Source organism: Aotus nancymaae, unplaced genomic scaffold (genome assembly GCF_030222135.1).
Source record: "Aotus nancymaae isolate 86718 unplaced genomic scaffold, 86718_ANA_hifiasm-v0.15.2.pri h1tg000077l, whole genome shotgun sequence".
Classification (NCBI taxonomy): domain Eukaryota; kingdom Metazoa; phylum Chordata; class Mammalia; order Primates; family Aotidae; genus Aotus; species Aotus nancymaae.
Genome location: NW_026988492.1, coordinates 20,461,229 through 20,480,098, shown reverse-complemented (window position 1 = coordinate 20,480,098; position 18,870 = coordinate 20,461,229). Strand labels below are relative to the sequence as shown.

Below are 18,870 nucleotides of genomic sequence, written 5' to 3'. Positions count from 1 at the left end.
AGAGTTCATGGCATGTGATAAATGCCAACTTGTAAAAAACTTTAAAACAGTTCGTTATGGCTGCCTTCCATTTTTGGAAGAAGGCAAAAAAAGGGCCAGATGTGGTTGGTTCATGCGTGTAATCCCAGTACTTTGGGAGGCCGGGGTGGGAGGATCGCTTGAGTCCAGGAGTTTGAGACCAGCCTGGGCAATATAGCGAGACTCCATCTCTACAAAAATAAAAATTAAAAAAATTAGCCAGGTGTAGAGGTTTGCTGTTGTAGTCCCCAGCTATTTGGGAGGCTGAAGTGGGAGGATCGCTTGAGCCCAGGAGTTTGACATCACAGTTTGCTATGATCATGCTGCTGTTCTCTAGCCTGGGCAACAGAGGGAGACCCTGTCTCAAAAACAAAAAGAAAATGAAAGAAAAAGAAAAATGCAAAAACCTATCTCGGAGAGCCAGTTGCTAAATTGAGAATAACATTCAAGTCTTCTTATCTTGAATATTAAGCAGCTTTTATTAAAAACTCTCAGGCAGTTATTCATGTTGCCAGCATAAAAATGGTAGGTCAGTGCTATATTGGTCTTTGATTTAGTGGGGATTTTTTTGAGCTGATGTGCCTGTCTTCTACAGCCTACTCCTCATAAAACAAGGGAAGTTAGAATGATCTACTGGGGAAAAACAAAGATTTCTAGCAATATATCAAGTAGAGAATTTGCCACAGTGAACAGCAACACACTGAAGCAAGATACCACAAAGTGAAGAAAGCAAAAATTCAACCTGAGAGAGAAGGACGAGTGAAAGTCCTCAACGTGTTTGCTTTTCTTTAAAAAACTTGGAAATAACATTTTCAAGAAAGTCCCCTTGGGTCAGATGAGATGTATGTGATTTGTGAGAGAAACTTGGGGAAAATAGAATATGCTTAGTGTGAAAGATTTATTCCTAAAACCAGTCATTTCTTTTCTTTTTTGAGAAGGAGTCTTGCTCAGTCACCAGGCTGGAATGCGGTGGCGCAATCTCAGCTCACTGCAACCTCTGCCTCCCAGTTCAAGCGATTCCCCTGCCTCATCCTCCCAAATAGCTGCGACTACAGGTGCATGCCACCAGGCCCAGCTAATTTTTTGTATGTTTAGTAGAGATGAGGTTGCACCATATTGGACAGGCTGGTCTCGAACTCTTGACCTCAGGTGATCTGCCCGCCTCAGCCTCCCAAAGTTCTGGGATTACAGGCGTGAGCCACTGCGCCAGGCCCAAGCAGTTGTTTCTATCTGCACTGGTACGAAAACAGCAGAGCACAAAACCCTGCATGTTATACTTGCATAACAGAAAGGAACAGCCCGAAACTCAGAAACAGTAATATAATGCTAGCATTGGCCTAACTCCTCCATATTTTATGAGTAGATAATGAAGGTCAAGTTCTCCGGGGTGGAATATTTCATAAGTAGAGTATTGCAGGTCCTTAAGCCATTATCACAATTCCAAAATTCAAGAAGCTCTAAGAAACATTTCTGAGTCCATTTGGCTCAGAATCTTTCTGCACAAGGCAAGGACCTTTTTATCTGCGCCCACTTGGTGGGCACATCCATGTTTTATGCGGGGCGTGCTAATGTCTTTAATTCCAGGTGCTGCCCTAGGCCCTGCCCAGGCTGTGGTGCAAGCCCTGTATTACCTGCCTAAAACCTGCCAAGCTCTGAATCCGTAAACACTGAGAACCTCAATTTCTAAATATGCGTATGTGACTCTGTATTCCTTTATGCAATCATGCAATGGATCTCGAAAACCGAGACAGATTAATGAGGGAAGTTACAGATTTTTATTCTTTGCTGATCTTTAAGAAATCAGGCAGCAAACAATCTTCTTTCATTTCCCTTTCCTTCCTTCCTCCTCTTGTTGGTAAACCAAGGTGAAGTTGGAGTTACAACAAAGAAAATAGAGCACCTGCCTATCTCTGCCCCATCACATGCTTTCCTCCCCAGGTGTGCAGGAAAGGCTCCATGAAGCGATGGCTCCAGCAGCATTGCAGGGGTTGTCCACCATTGGTTTGGGCCCCATCTGTCTGAGAAACTTCTCCTGCCACAGTGTGTGACTATTTGCAGACAAAAGGAACCACCCGGAGGCCCCAGGAGTTTTTCCCAGCATGGGATTCTGAATTCTGCACATGTATCATAGATACATCACATGAATTTACCAAGTGGGGAGGCAATATTGCAAACACATTTATGAATTATGTGCCTTTCTATTTTTTTTTTTCTTTTTTTGAGACAGGGTCTTGCTTTGTTGCGCAGGCTGGAGTACAGTTTTGAGATCACGGCTCCCTGCAGCCTCAGCTCCCAGGCTCAAGAGAACCACCTGCCTTAACCTCCAAGCAGCTGGGACTACAGGTGCTTATCACCGTACCTGGCTAATTTTTAAATTTTTTGTAGAGATGAGGTCTCACTATGTTGCCTAGGCTAGTCTTGAACTCCTGGGCTCAAGCAATCCTACTGCCTATGCTTTCCAAAGTGCTGGGATTATAGGCATGAGCCACTGTGCCTGGCAGTGCCTTTCTTTCTGATGCCAGTTGTTGTTATATAAGTAAAGATTTCTTCTTTGATTAGTGAATCCGGTTTTCTGGGATGAAAGGAAAGTTTTGTGAATTTCTAATCTAGGTTAGACATAAACATGTAAAATTAAAAACAACATTAAAAAATTCAGGCCGGGTGCAGTTGCTCATGTCTGTAATCCCAGCACTTTGGGAGGCTGAGGAGGGCAGTTCACAAGGTCAAGAGATCAAGACCATCCTGGTCAACATGGTGAAACCCTGTCTCTACTAAAAATACAAAAATTAGCAGAGCATGGTGGCACACACCTGTAATCCCAGCTACTCAGGAGGCTGAGGCAGAGGAATTGCTTGAACCCAGGAGGCAGAGGTTACAGTGAGCGGAGATCGCGCCACTGCACTCCTGCCTGGTGAAAGAGCGAGACTCTGTCTCAAAAAAAAAAAAAAATTGTTTCATAAGTCTACAATTTCAGGCAAACAATTTTATTCAAAAACCCCAAGAAGAAATGATTAATTTTCTACATTTCTCAGTATCACCCTTTAGTTTGGAAATCTCCACTCGGAAAAACTGATACAGTGCCGTAGTTGTGAAACTTTTTGCTGTTCACAGGTATAACTCAAAATATGATATTTTAATATGCTCAATAAATGCTTAACAAAAGAAGTAAGCTGTCATAATACAAAAACTTCCTCCTTACTTGGCTTCTAAGCAGTTCGCATAGGATGTAAAGAATATCATCCTGCAAAAAAACACCAAAAGACAAAAAAAAAAAACAAACCCCTATCCCTCGCCAAATACTTTTTTATGCTTTGAAAATGTGAATTACATACTTGAAAGCTCAGTGAAATGGACTTTTGTGCACAAAACAAAGCTTTCTGTGACAATTTATAACTTTAACACTTAACCATTTAGCATCAAATTTTTTACAGATTCTGTTCCTTTCAAAAGCTCTTGCTAGTGTGAAAGATTCCAGCTGCTCTTCAATTACTCATGGCCCTCAAAGCCATTTTTAAATAATGGGAAAACACCACACACAATTCTTGTGTGTGTGTGTGTGTGTGTGTGTGTGTACAATAGTATGTAAATAGTATATAAGAATCATATTAATTTTAATTCTTCCCACAAAAACTATTCTTTGGGCTGATTAGTGTTTCAAGTTTGACAGATAAACGTTTTTTTTTTCTAGGATGTTTCCAATAGAGAAATTTGCAAGTTTAAATAGATATTAAAGATACTGTTAAGTTACATAAGTTATATTCTAAACGTTAACCATTTCAAACATAACTGAGTATTTTTTCACTAATTATCTAAAAGTCTCAGCAAATCTATTTCTCATAGCAGCTGTTTTCTTTCAAGTGGCCAATTAAAAAATTGCAGGGAAATATGCCCCAAATGATCTAATAACGATCTGAAACTGAGCTTGCTTAGAGCTGTAGCAGTAAAACCACTTATGTAAGTGCAAGGAAATGATATTGGTATACTAGGAATTGTGATTTACAGACTGCTGCTTTAGATTAATCAGGTTCTCCATGTTGTAGCTGGCAAGAAAATAACTTTGTCATCTTTTTAAAGATCGCAATAGATATAAATGTTTATATTACTTAAAAAAAAGTCATTTAAAAGAAAGCTAGTTCTTCGTGTTCTTTTCCTGTTGATCATCTAAAGCTTTTCCTTAGCCCATGACTTCCTATAAGTCATCCTCTAGCCTGGCAAAAAAGACGACAATCCTGGAATTTTCAGATACCAGTAAGTTGAGTTTATATTAATTCACAAATGGCTCTTTGTAAAGTCAGAACAGATTTCAAAGAGAGAAAGAAAAAAATCAAGAAGGTACTTTTTTTTTGGTCATAAAATTTTTTTTCTCTCCACACTAGTGAGCACACCATCCCATGATTTATAGAAGATAAAATACTAAAAGGTCTTCACATGTTTGCCTCTAACTGCTCTCCTGGGCACCTAATAACATGTGGTTTGTGGAAGTTAATGGGAATTTTTCAGCACAAATAAATACTCCAACTCCTCTCCTAAAATGGAGGTGAAAATCAATTTTCCCAGTTAATGAGGGCCTGCTATTTGTTTCTATTGATTAGGTGATGCATTGTTTCAGTTCTAAAAGCAAGCTGTTTTTCAGTTTTTGTTTTAAAGAAACAGAATTAGTTAACTTGCAGATTCACACCACAGGCACACACTAAGATTTCTTAGCCACCACACACTAAGCTCTGATAAGCTGATATTCTCTCACTTGGACAGGCATTTCATCTGGAACAGATGTCATATAAACTGACCCCCAAGTATTCAATCACAGCATGAGTTCTTTTCCTTTGGTGACTGTGTTTATTTGGAATGGCGAGCCTGAGACACAGGGTGCCATCCACTGCCTCTTAAGCACGTGATGGGCTCCGCTGAACAGAGTCCGCCAGGTAAGCAAAATGTGGCCCAAGAATCTTTACATGGAATTTCCTTACTGTCTGTCTTTTTTAGGTGGTGTTTGCTTTCTGGTCCTAATAAATCTCATGCTGGGAGAATCCTGTTTTAGTGATTAGCATCAGTATATCCAGTCCTTGGAAACAAAGATATTTCCAGATCCCAGAAGATGGTCCAGAGTAACAGAGCTTTACTGATCTGGTTTCAATAAATCTTGTTAGCAAAATACTCTATAGAATACATGTTTTTTACTTGTGTCTGTTAATGTATGGACGATTCTTTCAAAGGTAGTGTGATTTTGGCATTTATGATTTGCATTGTTTAGCAGAAAACATTTTTAAAATATTTCAATATTGTAAAATGCTAAATATTGTTTTTTATTTTATTTTTTGAGACTGGGTCTCACTCTGTTATCCAGGCTGGAGTGCAGTGAGGCAGTCTCAGCTCACTGCAGCCTCTGCCTCCTGGGATCACGCAATCCTCTTATCTCAGCCTCCCAAGTAGCTGGGAATACAGGCACACACCACCATGCTTGGCTAATTGTTTTTGTATTTTTAGTGGAGGCGGAGTTTTGCCATGTGGCTCTGGATGGCTTGAACTCCTGGGCTCGAGCAATCCGTCCGCCTCAACCACCAAAAGTGCTGGGATTATAGGTGTGAGCCACCATGCATTGCTTAAAGTTGTTATTTTAAGAAAATCTGTGGCACATTTTTAGAAAGATCAGAAGGGCTGACAGAGTTGAAGTGATTCTCAAAATCAGGGTAAGGAGATTGGCTAATAAGGTTTTCGGTTAAGGTTTTGTTAGAGACAAAAACCAAAAAATCAAGTTTTTGTATGTAGTACCTCACTTAATACAGAGTTGCAATAAGACTTATGTTAAATTAAATTAGAATATAACTAGAAAATGTGGATGTCCTATCAGTCGATTAAATGAGGTATTCTCTGCACTGACCTTTTCAAGGAAGAGAATATTAGTTTTTCTACCATAACCCAAGAGTTGAAAAAAGTTTTAAAATAGAAAACATCAGTGCTCCATTCTCAAAGTCCTGCAGTGTTTACGATGAATAAGTATGTATGAATCATAGATAATGTCTGTTAGTTGACCAATGGTCAACAGCGATTATCGAGAGAGAATGTTTTGTTTTTAAACTGCATCAGCTCTTGTCTTCCAAATATTTGGTCCACAGCTGTGTCTGTTAACAGCTTGGAGGCTCCTGAATTGTTTTTAAACAGAAATGCCAACTCTACTGACTTCCTGATTGTCGATAGACATGAGGTTCTTTGTTTTACATGTATATACATCAGGAAATGAAATGAGATTACTACATGCTGTGCTAAGGAAAACAATAAAAGTGAAAAAATGTTATTTTTAGATAAGACTATTTCCTAAACCTTTAGAGGTATCATAAAAATTTGTCCACCATGTGGTAGAATATGAACATGTGTGGCCCGTATCTCTTCCTATGGCGGAAAATACTAATTATCTATATATATTACAGTCATTTTCTCTCACTCAGCACGCTAAACCTGACATTTCAGTGTAAAGTCCACTACGACAAGGAAGTGAGCTATTCTGTTAACGGGAAAGAAAAAGAGAGTTATGTAAGAATAAGCCTTCAGGCATCTGCTGAGCAAAAAAGAGAGCCCAAAAGAAGAAACGGAAGAGCCAGTGAGTTTCATAAGAAAGACTGGTTACAGTTCAGAGTTGCCTTTATACAGTTCTCTTTCTATTCAGGTGTATCAGCACTTTTGACTTCTTTTTTTTTTTTTTTTTGAGAGTTTTGCTCTTGTCGCCCAGGCTCGAGTGCAATGGTGCAATCTCGGCTCACTGCAACCTCCACCTCCCAGGTTCAAGTAACTGTCCTGCCTCAGCCTCCCGAGTAGCTGGGATTACAGGCGTCTGCCATCACGCCCAGCTAATTTTTGTATTTTTAGTAGAGATTGGGTTTTACCATGTTGGCCAATGTGGTCTCAAACTCCCGACCTCTGGTGATCCGCCACCTTGGTCTCCCAAAGTACTAGGATTACAGGCCTGAGCCACCGTGCCCAGCCCTTGACTTCTCTTTTGTAAAAGTAACCCTCTTTTCTCTTGTACCTCAAAGAAACTGCTCCCATAATTTATGGATTAATACTCATTCCACAGAAATGTAATTTGGATATAGTCCCTGAAATGTAAACATCTAGTATAATAGTATCCTGAAGAAAATAGCCTTTTGGGAAGTTATACATTCAGACCTCTCAGACTATGAAAGAGTTACCTTATCTTTTGTGGTGGCCGTTCATTTAAAAGGTTATTGGATCCTCTAGATTTTAGAATATCTTAGATTCAACTCTAGACCCTGTATTATAGCTAGAAAAGCCTTCCCTAGGGTTCTGTGTGTTCTAGGCTGATACTTTATTAATATTTTCCAGGAAAACATATCTACAGTATGGAAGTCAAAGCCATTCTTTTAAATACAACTAAGGTTATATAGTCATGCATTTAATAACATAGTGATAGATGTAGGAGGCAAGCAGATGCAGACAAGGAAATCTGCACAGGGTCTTGCCCAGGTGTGCCTGCAAGGGACCGGAGCCCACATGCACACTGGGAGAAGCAGGTGGAGCCACCAGGAATTTGTGCCTTATGCAGGGGAGGAGCCTGGTATTCAATCTGTGTGGTGGGAGGCTGTTGGCAGAACCCCCGTTTCTTTGCTGCGAGCCTTCTTTTTGCCTAATAGTCTACTCTCCTCACCCTTCAATGAGTCTGTGTGCCTAATTTTTCCTGGTCGTGAGACAAGAACCTGGATTTTAGCTGAACTAAGGAGCAAAAAATCCTGCATCAATAGCAAAAACAACTTTCTATAAAAAAAAAAATTATTTATATAAATTATATAAGTTATGAGAATGAGACATCTAAAATGCCTAATGCTTAGTCACTGAAGTGAACATGGTCAATTTCAATGTGTTGGGTATCTTCCCAGAAGTAGATGGGAAGGAATGTGTAATTACTTCTCTTACTCCAAAAGTTTAGGCCACTCAAGTGTACTAGTTTCTCTGGATCTCTGAAGATGGCTTTACTAGCATGGGCCTGCTACAGAAAGAGGGTGTTTATCAGGGACTCCCATGTAACAGATCACCCACACTGTCCATGGTGTAAACTGACCTTTTGGATAAAGTGTCTGACCTCTCCCCTCTCTTGACAGTGAATTCTCTTCCCAGACAGCTGCCCTTACAAACAAATTGCCAGGTAGAAGTAGCACTTTGACAAATAGAGCACAACCCAGATCCTTTGTTTCTTTGAATTCAGCCAACAAGCTGGCATTCCAAAAGCTCATTAGGGGGCCGTGAATTACTGCTGAGGCCAGGTCTACACTTCCTTCTCCCTGGCAATCCATGTGGCCACACGTTCCCATGATCCAGGGGCCAGATCATGCTATTCCCAGTTGACATTCCATCTTGTCAGGGTATTCTCAAAATAAATAATATTTACAGCAGAGTTCAGAGCTGGCAAAAGAAATGTTGGGGGGGAAATAGTATCTTCACAGTAAGTAGACTAGACACTGGAATCCATTGGATTTGTGGTTTTTAAATCATTTTTTTCATGGGACTTCAGAAATCTTTGTAAGTAGATATGGACTGGCACTTATCAAAACCTCACATTCCAAGGCCAAATGAATGTCATAAAAAAGTAACAAAGAAAAATTTTAACAAGGATTTAGTTTCTATAACCTGAAAACATATGTTCAGCAAATGCACTAAATGGTTATTGGCCACCTACAAAGTTCAAGGTCTCCACCCAAGGCTAGTTACAGTCATTATCTATTTAAAAATTTGACTGCCACTGCTTTGTACCAAAAACTTGGAAAACTTAAATAAAAGGGGCCTAGAAGTCTTTTTATACAAATATTCGAACAGAGCTTGAAGAGATGGGATTTGAGATTAGAATCAGCAAACTACAACCCCCTGGACAAATCCAGTCCTCTGCTTGTTTATGTATTACCTATGAACTAAGGATGGCTTTTACATTTTTAACTGATTAGAGAAAGAAATCAAGGCCGGGTGTGGTGGCTCGTGCCTGTAATCCCAGCACTTTGGGAGACTGAGGCAGGTGGATCATGTGGTCAAGAGATCAAGACCATCCTGGCCAACATAGTGAAACCCCATCTCTACTAAAATACCAATATTAGCTGGGTGTGGTGGCATGCACCTATAGTCCCAGCTACTTGGGAGGCTGAGGCAGGAGAATTGCTTGAACCCGGGAGGTGGAGGTTGCAGTGAGCCGAGATCATGCCACTGCACTCCACCCTGGTGCCTGGCAACAGAGCAATACTCTGTCTCAAAAAAAGAAAAAAAGAAAAGAAAAAGAAATCAAAAGAACAATATCTGGTGATATATGAACATTTGTATGAAATTCAAATTTCTGTATCCATAAATAAAGTTTTATTGGAATGCCATCAGGCTCATTCATTTACTTATCCTATGGGGCTGCTTTTGCACTGAGGAAGAGTTGTGTAATTGCAACAGAGATTATACTGCATGCAAAACTCAACATATTCACAATCTGGCTCTTAACAAAGAAAGCTTGCTGATCCTTGTTTTAGACTATAAAATAAGTTTTTGCTTTTCCTGAGATGTCTGACTAAGAACAGTCAACATGGTGAAACCCCATCTCTACAAAAAAACAAAATAACTAGCCCGGTGCAGTGACTCATGTGTGTAGTCCCACCTACTCAGGAGGCTGATGCAGGAGGATCACTTGACCCAGCAGTTGGAGGTTACAGTGAGTCATGATTGCATCACTGTACTCCAGCCTGGGTAAAAGAAGGAGACTCCGAAGAAATTTAAAAAACAATAATTATAAAAAGAAAGCCTGAGAAATGTACAAGGAGAGCAAGTAGAAAGCAGTTGAGACCTGAAAATCCAGTGACAGAGACAGCCAAGTACAGGTGGCCACAAACAGAAGTAGTTTTTGCTGCATTTACAGATGAAATACCTCAAAGCATGGGGAAACAGACAGGTTCTTAGATGGAGTAGAGATATGATTTGTGTTTCCTTTTACCACTAATTTGCTAATTTCCTGTTGATGGGCCAGAACCTTATGCCTTGATGCTTTCCTTTCCTGTTCAGGTAGTTCACTCTTTTTGTCTCTAAACTTTGATTCTCAAGAATGGGTTGCCCCAGCCTTTTTTTTTTTTTTTCAGAGGAGTTTGATCAAACAGAATCCCAGGAATAATATCTGTCTCTGGGCAGACAGTCCTGCTAATGGCTGGCTACACCCTCTGCTCTGTGCAGGATCTGGTGATGATCACGAGAGATTTCAGGACAATTTCAGCGATCAACACACAGTGAAGAATGAAATAAATGACAAGTTTGCAGTTTTACAGGGTTATTAACACCATTTACAGATTCCCAGTAGTTGTCTGCTTGTATTTTCTCCAACACAATATCCTAAGACGGAAGGGAAGTAGAGGTGGGATGCTTTTATGTTGTAACACTTTCATGAGCGAAATTTCCCTGTAAGACATTTTGTCCCTTGAGGGGCAGGGACTACATTGAGAGAAAAAAAGAGACGTCCACATACTTGTAAAAACTGTTGGGTTAGCTGCAACCATAGTCATGCCACAGTGGTGATTCAAGCCTCCACGAGACATTTGAGTAGCCTGTCTAACATCAGGACAATGGGCATGTGACTGGGCCCGAATGTCAGCTTTCCAGCAATCTCTGGGCTTTGCATGTAGTGGAGAATATCTCCCTTGCTATTACTGTGTTTTCTCTGCCCGTTCTATCTGTTTCAATTGGCAAGTTGAGCGTTAGGTCTCATTATTAACATGTAACATTAATAAGCTGTCCACCTAAAAAGGACATGGTGAATAGTTTCTTTAAATAGAGAAGCAAGGGCTTACATTTTAAACCAGAAAAAAAATAGTAAACTCACCTAGAAAAATCTCCCTTTGCCTCCTGTAGAAGAGAAAATTCAACATCAGCAAAACACACTAAGCCAGTGTTAGATGCTTTAAAGTACATTCTATAATCATGACAGTTTCTCTACTGAATGAGATGAGTTCAGCTTCCTGCAGCTATCATCCTATTTGCTGCAGGAATACAATTAAAATGGAATGTATACCTTTGCCATTTGAATATGAGACAGGAAATTAAACTCTAGAAAATTGTATACAAAGACAGTGCTTCATAATGACAAAAGGCACATTTCCACCTCTAAGCCCGGGTATGACATGTTCTAGTTTAGACATTCTAAATATGAACATGTCTCTGGATAGAACTGTCCATTTCTAGGGTTGCTTTTTGTTTTGGTTTGTATTTTATGCTAGTTCCAAATTATACTGAAGACTCTGGAGGTAGGGACCAGGGAAACTTTAACAAATCTAGGACAATGCCTTGAACATAGTAGTTGCTCAATAGATACTTGTTAAAGGACTAAAGAAATGACATCATTTTAACTGATCTTGTCATTATTAAGCTAATACTCCGCAACACATATTTTTTGTCAAAACCTAAAGAGCTCTTCCTTGTCTTTCAAGGGGGCAGAATATGATTTTTTGGCAACTAACTCTATTCACTTGGCTTTCTCCAGGGTAGCAGTACCAAAGAAAATGGGGTCAGTATACGATCTCAGTTTCTCCCAGGCTCAGGTTAAACACACAGCTTTGCTTTACAGGGATTTGCTGTCTTAACATTTTGAAATACTACAAAGCCCTGTTTATTGCTATGGTGTCCATCTGTGTCTCTATAGCTCTTTGTAGCTTGTGGCTAAAAAAAGGTAAGATGACAAGTAGTGAGTGGATGCGGCTACTGGCCACGCCCCGTAAGTCTTATTTCTTTTCTTCTACGTATGGCTCTGGGACATGAAGAGGCGGAGAACAACAACTTACCTGTAAAATATAGGAAGCTAATTCAAACACCACCTCACTGTCAACGTCAATGAGCTCCTGGAAGGAAAAAGCAAGAAAGGAAGAGAGGTTTGGTATTGAGCGACCACTTTTTTCTTCTTTTAAAATGACAGCTCTTCTTTGGGTGGATAACTGGAGCCCAGGAGTTTGAGACCAGCCTGGGCAACATAATGAGATCCTGTCTCTACAGAAAATGAAAAAATGAGCCAGGCAGGGTGGTGCACGCCTGTAGACACAGCTGTTTTGGAGGCTGAGGTGGGAGGATCTCTTAGCCTCAGAGGTCGAGGTTGTAGTGAGCTGTGATAGCACCAATCACTCCAGCTTGGGTAATGGGGCGAGACCTGGGCTCAAAAAAAAAAAAAAAAAAAAGCCTCCTTTTCTGAGGAATTTCTCAGAATCTCCAATACTCATAGAACATCTTGAGTCTCTGAGACCTTATTCAGTCCTAAACGCTCCCCATATCCTCTTTAGGGCTCTAAGCTGGGATGGACTAGTGGACCTGGGCCTGCATGGTTATCTCAAAGGCCTCATCTTTAAGTCTTCTGAGAAGTTAAGAGGTGGACTAGGCCCCACCATTTTACAAACCTGTTTGTTCGTGTTATTAATCCCGGGAATAGGAATGCTTGATGACCAGATGCATTTTCTTTATAAACTAAACTTCAGAACTTTATTGAAAGAAAGGCTTTATTGAAAGGCTTTTTTTGAAAGAAATGTTGTAGTGGGATTGTGACTCTTTAAAATTAAATCAAATGTAAAAAAAAGTTTCTCAGTTGTACTAGTCACATTTCTTTCATGTGCTCAGTAGTTTAGTGTCACTAGTGACTACCGTGCTGTCAGCTCAGATACAGAACATTTCTATCATTGTAGAAAGTTCTATTGGTCAGGACTGTTACAGAGTGTAAGTTTAAAAGTGTCGTCCGGGCGCAGTGACTCAGGCCTGTAATCCCAGCACTTTGGGAGGTCAAGGTGGGCAGATCACAAGGTCAAGAGATCAAGACCATCCTGGCCAACATGGAGAAACCCCGTCTCTACTAAAAATATAAAAATCAGCTGGGCATAGTGGCACATGCCTGTAATCCCAGCTACTTTGCAGGTTGAGGCAGGAGAATCACTTGAACCAGGAAGTCGGAGTTTGCAGTGAATTGAGATCACACTACTGTACTCCAGCCTGGGCAACAGAACGAGACTCAGCCTCAAAAAAAAAAAAAAAAAAGTTTCTGCCTATTAGTTCTTCCCCCAAATACTTAATTGTGATCTAGAGACTTGGTCTTAAAAGCACTTAAACCTCTCCTTGGTTTCTGAAAAAAATTCTTTTTTCTCTCTCTCTCTATATATTTGTATTTTTGAAATATGTATTTCAGAATATTTATAGTTCATATCTTTCAAACAACATTTTTCCTTTTTTTTTTTTTTGCGGCAGAGTCTCGCTGTGTTGCCTAGGTTGGAGTACAGTGGTGCGACCTTGGCTCACTGCAACCCACCTTCCAGGTTCAAGTGATTCTCCTGCCTCAGCCTCCTGAGTAGCTGGGAGTACAGGTGCACACCATGACATCTGGCTAATTTTTCTGTATTTAGTAGAGACAGGGTTTCACCAGGTTGGCCAGGCTGGTCTGGAACTCCTGGCCTCAGGTGATCTGCCTCCCTTGGCCTCCCAAAGCGCTGGGATGATTATGGGCATGAGCCACTGTGCCCAGCCAAACCGACTTTATTGAAGTATTACTGAAACACCTCAAAAACTGCATATGTTTAATGTAAACAGTTTGATGTGTTTGGACAGATGCATACACCCATGATACCACTATCACAATCAAGGTAATAAATAAACATATCCATCACATCCAAAGATTTCTGTGTGTGTGTGGTGTGTGTGTGTGTGTGTGTGTGTGTGTGTATGGTAAAAACACTTAACTGAGTGTGGTGGCTCATGCCTGTAATCCCAGCACTTTGGAAGGTCAAGGTGGATGGATCACTTGTGCCCAGGAGTTTGAGGCCAGCCTGGCCAACATGGTGAAACCCCATTTTTACTAAAAATATAAAAATCAGCCTGGTGTGGTGATGCCTGTAGTCCCAGCTACTTGGGAGGCTGAGGTGGGAGGATCGCCTGAGCCTGGGGAGGTTGAGGCTACAGAGAGCCATAATCATGCCACTACACTCCAGCCTGGTGACAGAGAAAGACCTGCCTCAAGAGAAAAGAAAAAACAAAAAACGAAAAACGAAAAACAAAAAACAAAACCACCAACAAACCCACTAAACATGAAAACACGATCTACCTTCTTAACAAACTTCTAAGTGCACAATACTCTGTCATTATACACAGTTCACATGTTAAAGACAAAGAGAAGCCTGGAGTTCATCAGCATGACAGAATAATAAACAACTTAATTGATGTATTTCTGGGGCCAAGCTTAAGTTGAAATGTCCATCTTTATTTTTCTTTCCCTAATATCGTTACATCCCATAGTGGCTGACTGGATGACAGAAAGTTAGAGGTAAGAGAGATTTAGAGACCAGCCAGCCTGACCCTGTGCTTTTACTGAGAATGGAATCCAAAAACATTAGGGGACTTTGCAAAACCACAGGGCCTTAATGGCACTTAAGAGATTGGGAACAAAGCCCCAACTACTTGTCCAGTATGTGACCTCCCCTAGGACTTACATTTACCCCCAAATCAATAGAGACTCAGTTGCAGCCAACATATTCTCAGAACAGTATCAATAATCCGAGTTTGCTTAACAAGAGTTTCTTTTCACTGGCAGTACAAGCCAGACTCTGATTCATGGTTTTTCTAATTATTTTTTGAGAGGTCCAGAATTGGCTCCTGCAATTTAAAACAGTGCATTCAAGCACATCTGAATCTTTTGAAGGAGAGATATCATTTAGGCTCCTTCAGGCCTGGGAATTTCAAAGATGGATACTAATATTTGCTCTGGAACCACCTTACAAGTGTGGGTTAAAAAAACTCACGAGGCCAGGTGCAGTGGCTCACTCCTGTAATCCCAGTACTTTGGGAGGCCAAGGTGGGTGGGTCACCTGAGGTCTGGAGTTCCAGACCAGTCTGACCAACATGGTGAAACCCCATCTCTACTAAAAATACAAAATTAGCTGGATGTGGTAGCACATGCCTGTAATCTCAGCTACTTGGGAGGCTGAGGCAGTAGAATTGCTTGAACCTGGGAGGCGGAGGTTGCAGTGAGCCAAGATCACACCATTGCACTCCAGCCTGGGCAACAAGAGCAAAACTCCATCTCGAAAAAAAGAACTCATGAGAGCCTAAGGAAGAAATTGGGGACAATAATTCCTTACGTTTAACCAGCTGAAAGAGCTTTATGGCGGCTGGAATTGATAGAGACTGTCAGTGCTGGGAGGCGGAAGAATGTTTGGAATTGCAGTTCTGGGATTAGCAGGTCCCATCAGAATGTAAATCATTTAACAGTGTACAAATGGCTTCACAGAAACACTGTGCAGGGTTTCCACAATAGATGGTTTCTACTCTCACTATGTTCGTTTCCATTCCCACCTGAATGCCTTGGAGTGCACTTGTTAGTGTACTGCTGTATATACGCTTTTCTGTCAAACATTTACACCTACGTTGCAGCCAATGGTCAACTGCGGGCTAATATTTAACGTCTGCTGAGAGGCTTATCTGATGCGCAACTCAAAACCAACCATCAGAAAATAACACTTTTAAGTGCGAATGTAGCTTTCAGTTTGCCATTTGATTCATCTGCTAAATGAAAATGTCTATACCTGTGTAGAGGTGGGGGGAACAAAGAAAGATCTTTTATTTTATTTTACACAGCCCATTATGCGGTTCCAGGAGACTGTCTTTGGTGAACATTAACTGTAATGTAACTGTTATCCACAGGAAAGCTACTAAATGCACCGTTAAACATCTAACCTGATTGATCCAAGCTCTCTCTCACCATAGTTGTTCTCAGGGTAAGTGAGAACTGGCACCTTTACTGTGGTGACTTTTCAGGTGAAAAGTCTGACCTTGGCCATCTCCCAGTGAAGATATCAAAAACAGGGAGAGCTGAAATGTGGCCAGTGAGAGGGAAAATCGTTTAAGAATGAGGTGCCCCAGACACTGCCCATGCTTACAAAATCTGTTGGGAAGAGCTGTGTGATTACTTCAGACCTCTCCTATTTAACATGCATTGAGTTTAAGGATCATTTCATTGGATGTTCTCAGAGGACGCCACAAAGACAGAAAGGGTGTGGATAGGAACAGTCTAGGGTGGCAGGAAGACATATCCTGACAGTCTTTGCCCAATTCCCCAGTGTCACTTGTTCATGACAGTTTTTCCCTTTGTACACCTCGCCCTTCCAGGTGACTTTATCCTTAAGATTCAACCACGATGGAGCAGAGCTCTGGGCTTCAGTTCACTCTGCAGATTTCCCATGATACTCCAAAACCTGAAAGCCATGTTCCACACAGAGGAGTTATTAGATGTTTTCAGGGGTCTTCCTAGCAGAAATGTGCTCCCATATCACATTAAATAAATGACTCTCCCGGCCAGGCACGGTGGCTCATGCCTGTAATCCTAGCACTTTGGGAGGCCGAGGCGGGTGGATCACGAGGTCAAGAGATTGAGACCAACCTGGCCAACATGAAGAAACCTCGTTTCTACTAAAAATACAAAAATTAGCTGGGCGTGGTGGTGCACGCCTGTAGTCCCAGCTACTCGGGAGGCTGAGGCAGAAGAATTGCTTGAAACTGGGATGTGGAGGTTGCAGTGGCTGAGGTCATGCCACTACACTCCAGCCTGGTGACAGAGCAAGACTCTGTCTCAAAAAAAAAAAAAAAAAAAAAAAAAAGACCCTTCCTTTTCCTTATCTGACTTCTCCAGCAGTTCGGAGGTGACTTTTTATTTTATTATTTTTTTGAGACAGAATCTCACTGTGTCACCCAGGATGGAGTGCAGTGGTACAATCTCAGCTCACTGCAGCCTCCGCCTTCTGGGTTGAAGCAATTCTCATGCCACAGCCTCCCAAGTAGCTAGGATTACAGGTGTGTGTCACCATGCCTGGCTAATTTTTATATTTTTAATAGAGACGGGGTTTCACCATGTTGGCCAGGCTGTTCTCGAACTCCTGATCTCAAGTGATCCACCCACCTTGGCCTCCCAAAGTGCATGAGCCCCCACGCCTGGCCAGAGGTGGCTTCTTTCATGGGTTTCTGCTCAAGCAGGGGAACCACACTGAAGGAGACCACAAAGAGGGTGTGAAAAATCCTGTTCTTTCCAGGGGCTCTGGGGTTTCCCCTTAACAAAGGACAAAATGGGGTCATGGGAGGAGGAGCAGAAGAGGCTTCCAGGAGACTTGAGGGTGGCTTCCATCTGGCCTTATTCAGGGGCTGAGGTGTGACATTCCTCTGTGCTTATGCAATCCACAGCTCTGTGGTGAAGCCCCCCCGCAGGGCTCCTGCAGCCATCGGAGGAGGGGTTTCTACAGGGTCCTACACTGAGCTGGAACTTTGCCTGGGAATCTTGTGCTGTCTGGTGGGCAGGGAATAACTTTACCTTGAGACTCTGGAGAAGCCCAGGGCGATGCTGGTAGGAGGGAATGCAATGTCTTTTGGTGACTGTGGCCACTAGGGTGTACACTTTGGGCATGTGCTTTCCTTACTACTGAATAATGCATGCTGCTTCCTTTGATCTTTTGAGAAATAGTATGGAAAGACAAACTGTGACCATCTGCAGGTGTGTGTGCGCGCGCGTGCGGGTGTGCTCTGAGTAGGGGTGGGGAGGGCGGCCCCGCTTCATCCCACACTGTGTTGTTTTATCCCAGGTGACTGAACTGCAGAAGGAAGAGGCCTGAGGTCATTTGTCAGCAGTACCATGGCTAACAATATTCTCAGAAAGATTTTCATCCGAGGGTCTCCCAAGTGTTTCTAACAAGTAGGCCCATGGGAACCCCAAATGGCAGGTGTTACAGATGTTCTCCAAGAGTCCTGAGAGCCGGAGGACCTCTTTGCTCAGAGGAACTTGGTGGTGGTCTTTACACTTAACCAAGAATCTTAATGAAAAGCCGCCCACCACGGTCCAGAATTGCAGGAATTCCAACTCTCATGTAAGACGAATAAGATAATTCCATGAGAAAATGTAATTGACAACCATATGGTAGGTTGAGAAGATTTTGACGAGGACAATTCTTGCAAAGTCCACTCAGAAGCACTGGCAGGGCTGGCCCAAGGAGTTTCCTAATGAATTCTCACCAGTTAACACCACGCTTATCCTTATCCATGAAACATCTAAAGATTATAGTGTCACAGCATTCTCCTGAAGATTATTTCTACTGCCCCCTGAAAGTCCCGTATTCTGGTCTTAACCCCCCAGTGCCTTGGGGACGTGGACTAAACTACCTCACCTTGAGATTGTTTTTCCTTATCAGTAAAATGGGGATAACAATTTCCTTTCCAGTTATTACTGGGTTTAGGGAGGGATAAATGGCGAAGTGATTTGGAAACTATAAAACACACTACAAATATTAGGTCTATATTATTTATTTCTGCTGACAACTGTCTGTAGATAATCTGAACTCCACAGTTTTGCATTTGTTCTTCAGTATGTCTTAGCATGTATAGGAATCTTTACTAACAGATGGGTAGTTGTGTGTGTGTCTCTGAGTGTGTGTGTGTGTATACACTGGTTACCATGTCTGTGATGGTGTATTTTATGTGTCAACTTGACAGGCTAAGGGTTGCTCAAATTATTTATTTATTTATTTATTTGTGAGACAGGGTCTTGCTCTGTCGCCCAGGCTGGAGGACAGTGACACCATCTCAGCTGACTGCAACCTCCACCTCCTGAGTTCTAGAGATTCTCGTGCCTCAGCTTCCTGAGTAGCTGGGATTACAGGTGCCTATCACCACAACTGGCTAGTTGTTCGTATTTTTAGTAGAGACGGGGGTTTCACCATGTTGTCCAGGCTGGTTTTGAACTCCCAGGCTCAAGTGATCCGCCTGCCTTGGTATCCCAAAATGCTGGGATTACAGGTGTGAGCCACTGTGCCTGGCCCCAGGTTGCCCAGATTA

The 18,870-nt window shown here is 41.8% G+C and overlaps 1 protein-coding gene across 10 annotated transcripts in view; it reads right to left on the bottom strand.

Annotated features, from left to right (window-relative positions):
* FRMD4A (FERM domain containing 4A) overlaps nt 1-18,870 on the bottom strand; it is a 679,421-nt gene that overhangs the window by 101,807 nt on the left and 558,744 nt on the right. For all 10 annotated transcript variants that reach the window (XM_064368421.1, XM_064368419.1, XM_064368420.1 and 7 more), the window contains 2 exons: nt 11,817-11,873; nt 10,862-10,884 (listed from right to left, as the gene is read on the bottom strand). In XM_064368421.1, the coding sequence (XP_064224491.1) occupies nt 10,862-10,884; nt 11,817-11,873 (80 nt within the window). The remainder of the gene's footprint in view (nt 1-10,861; nt 10,885-11,816; nt 11,874-18,870) is intronic.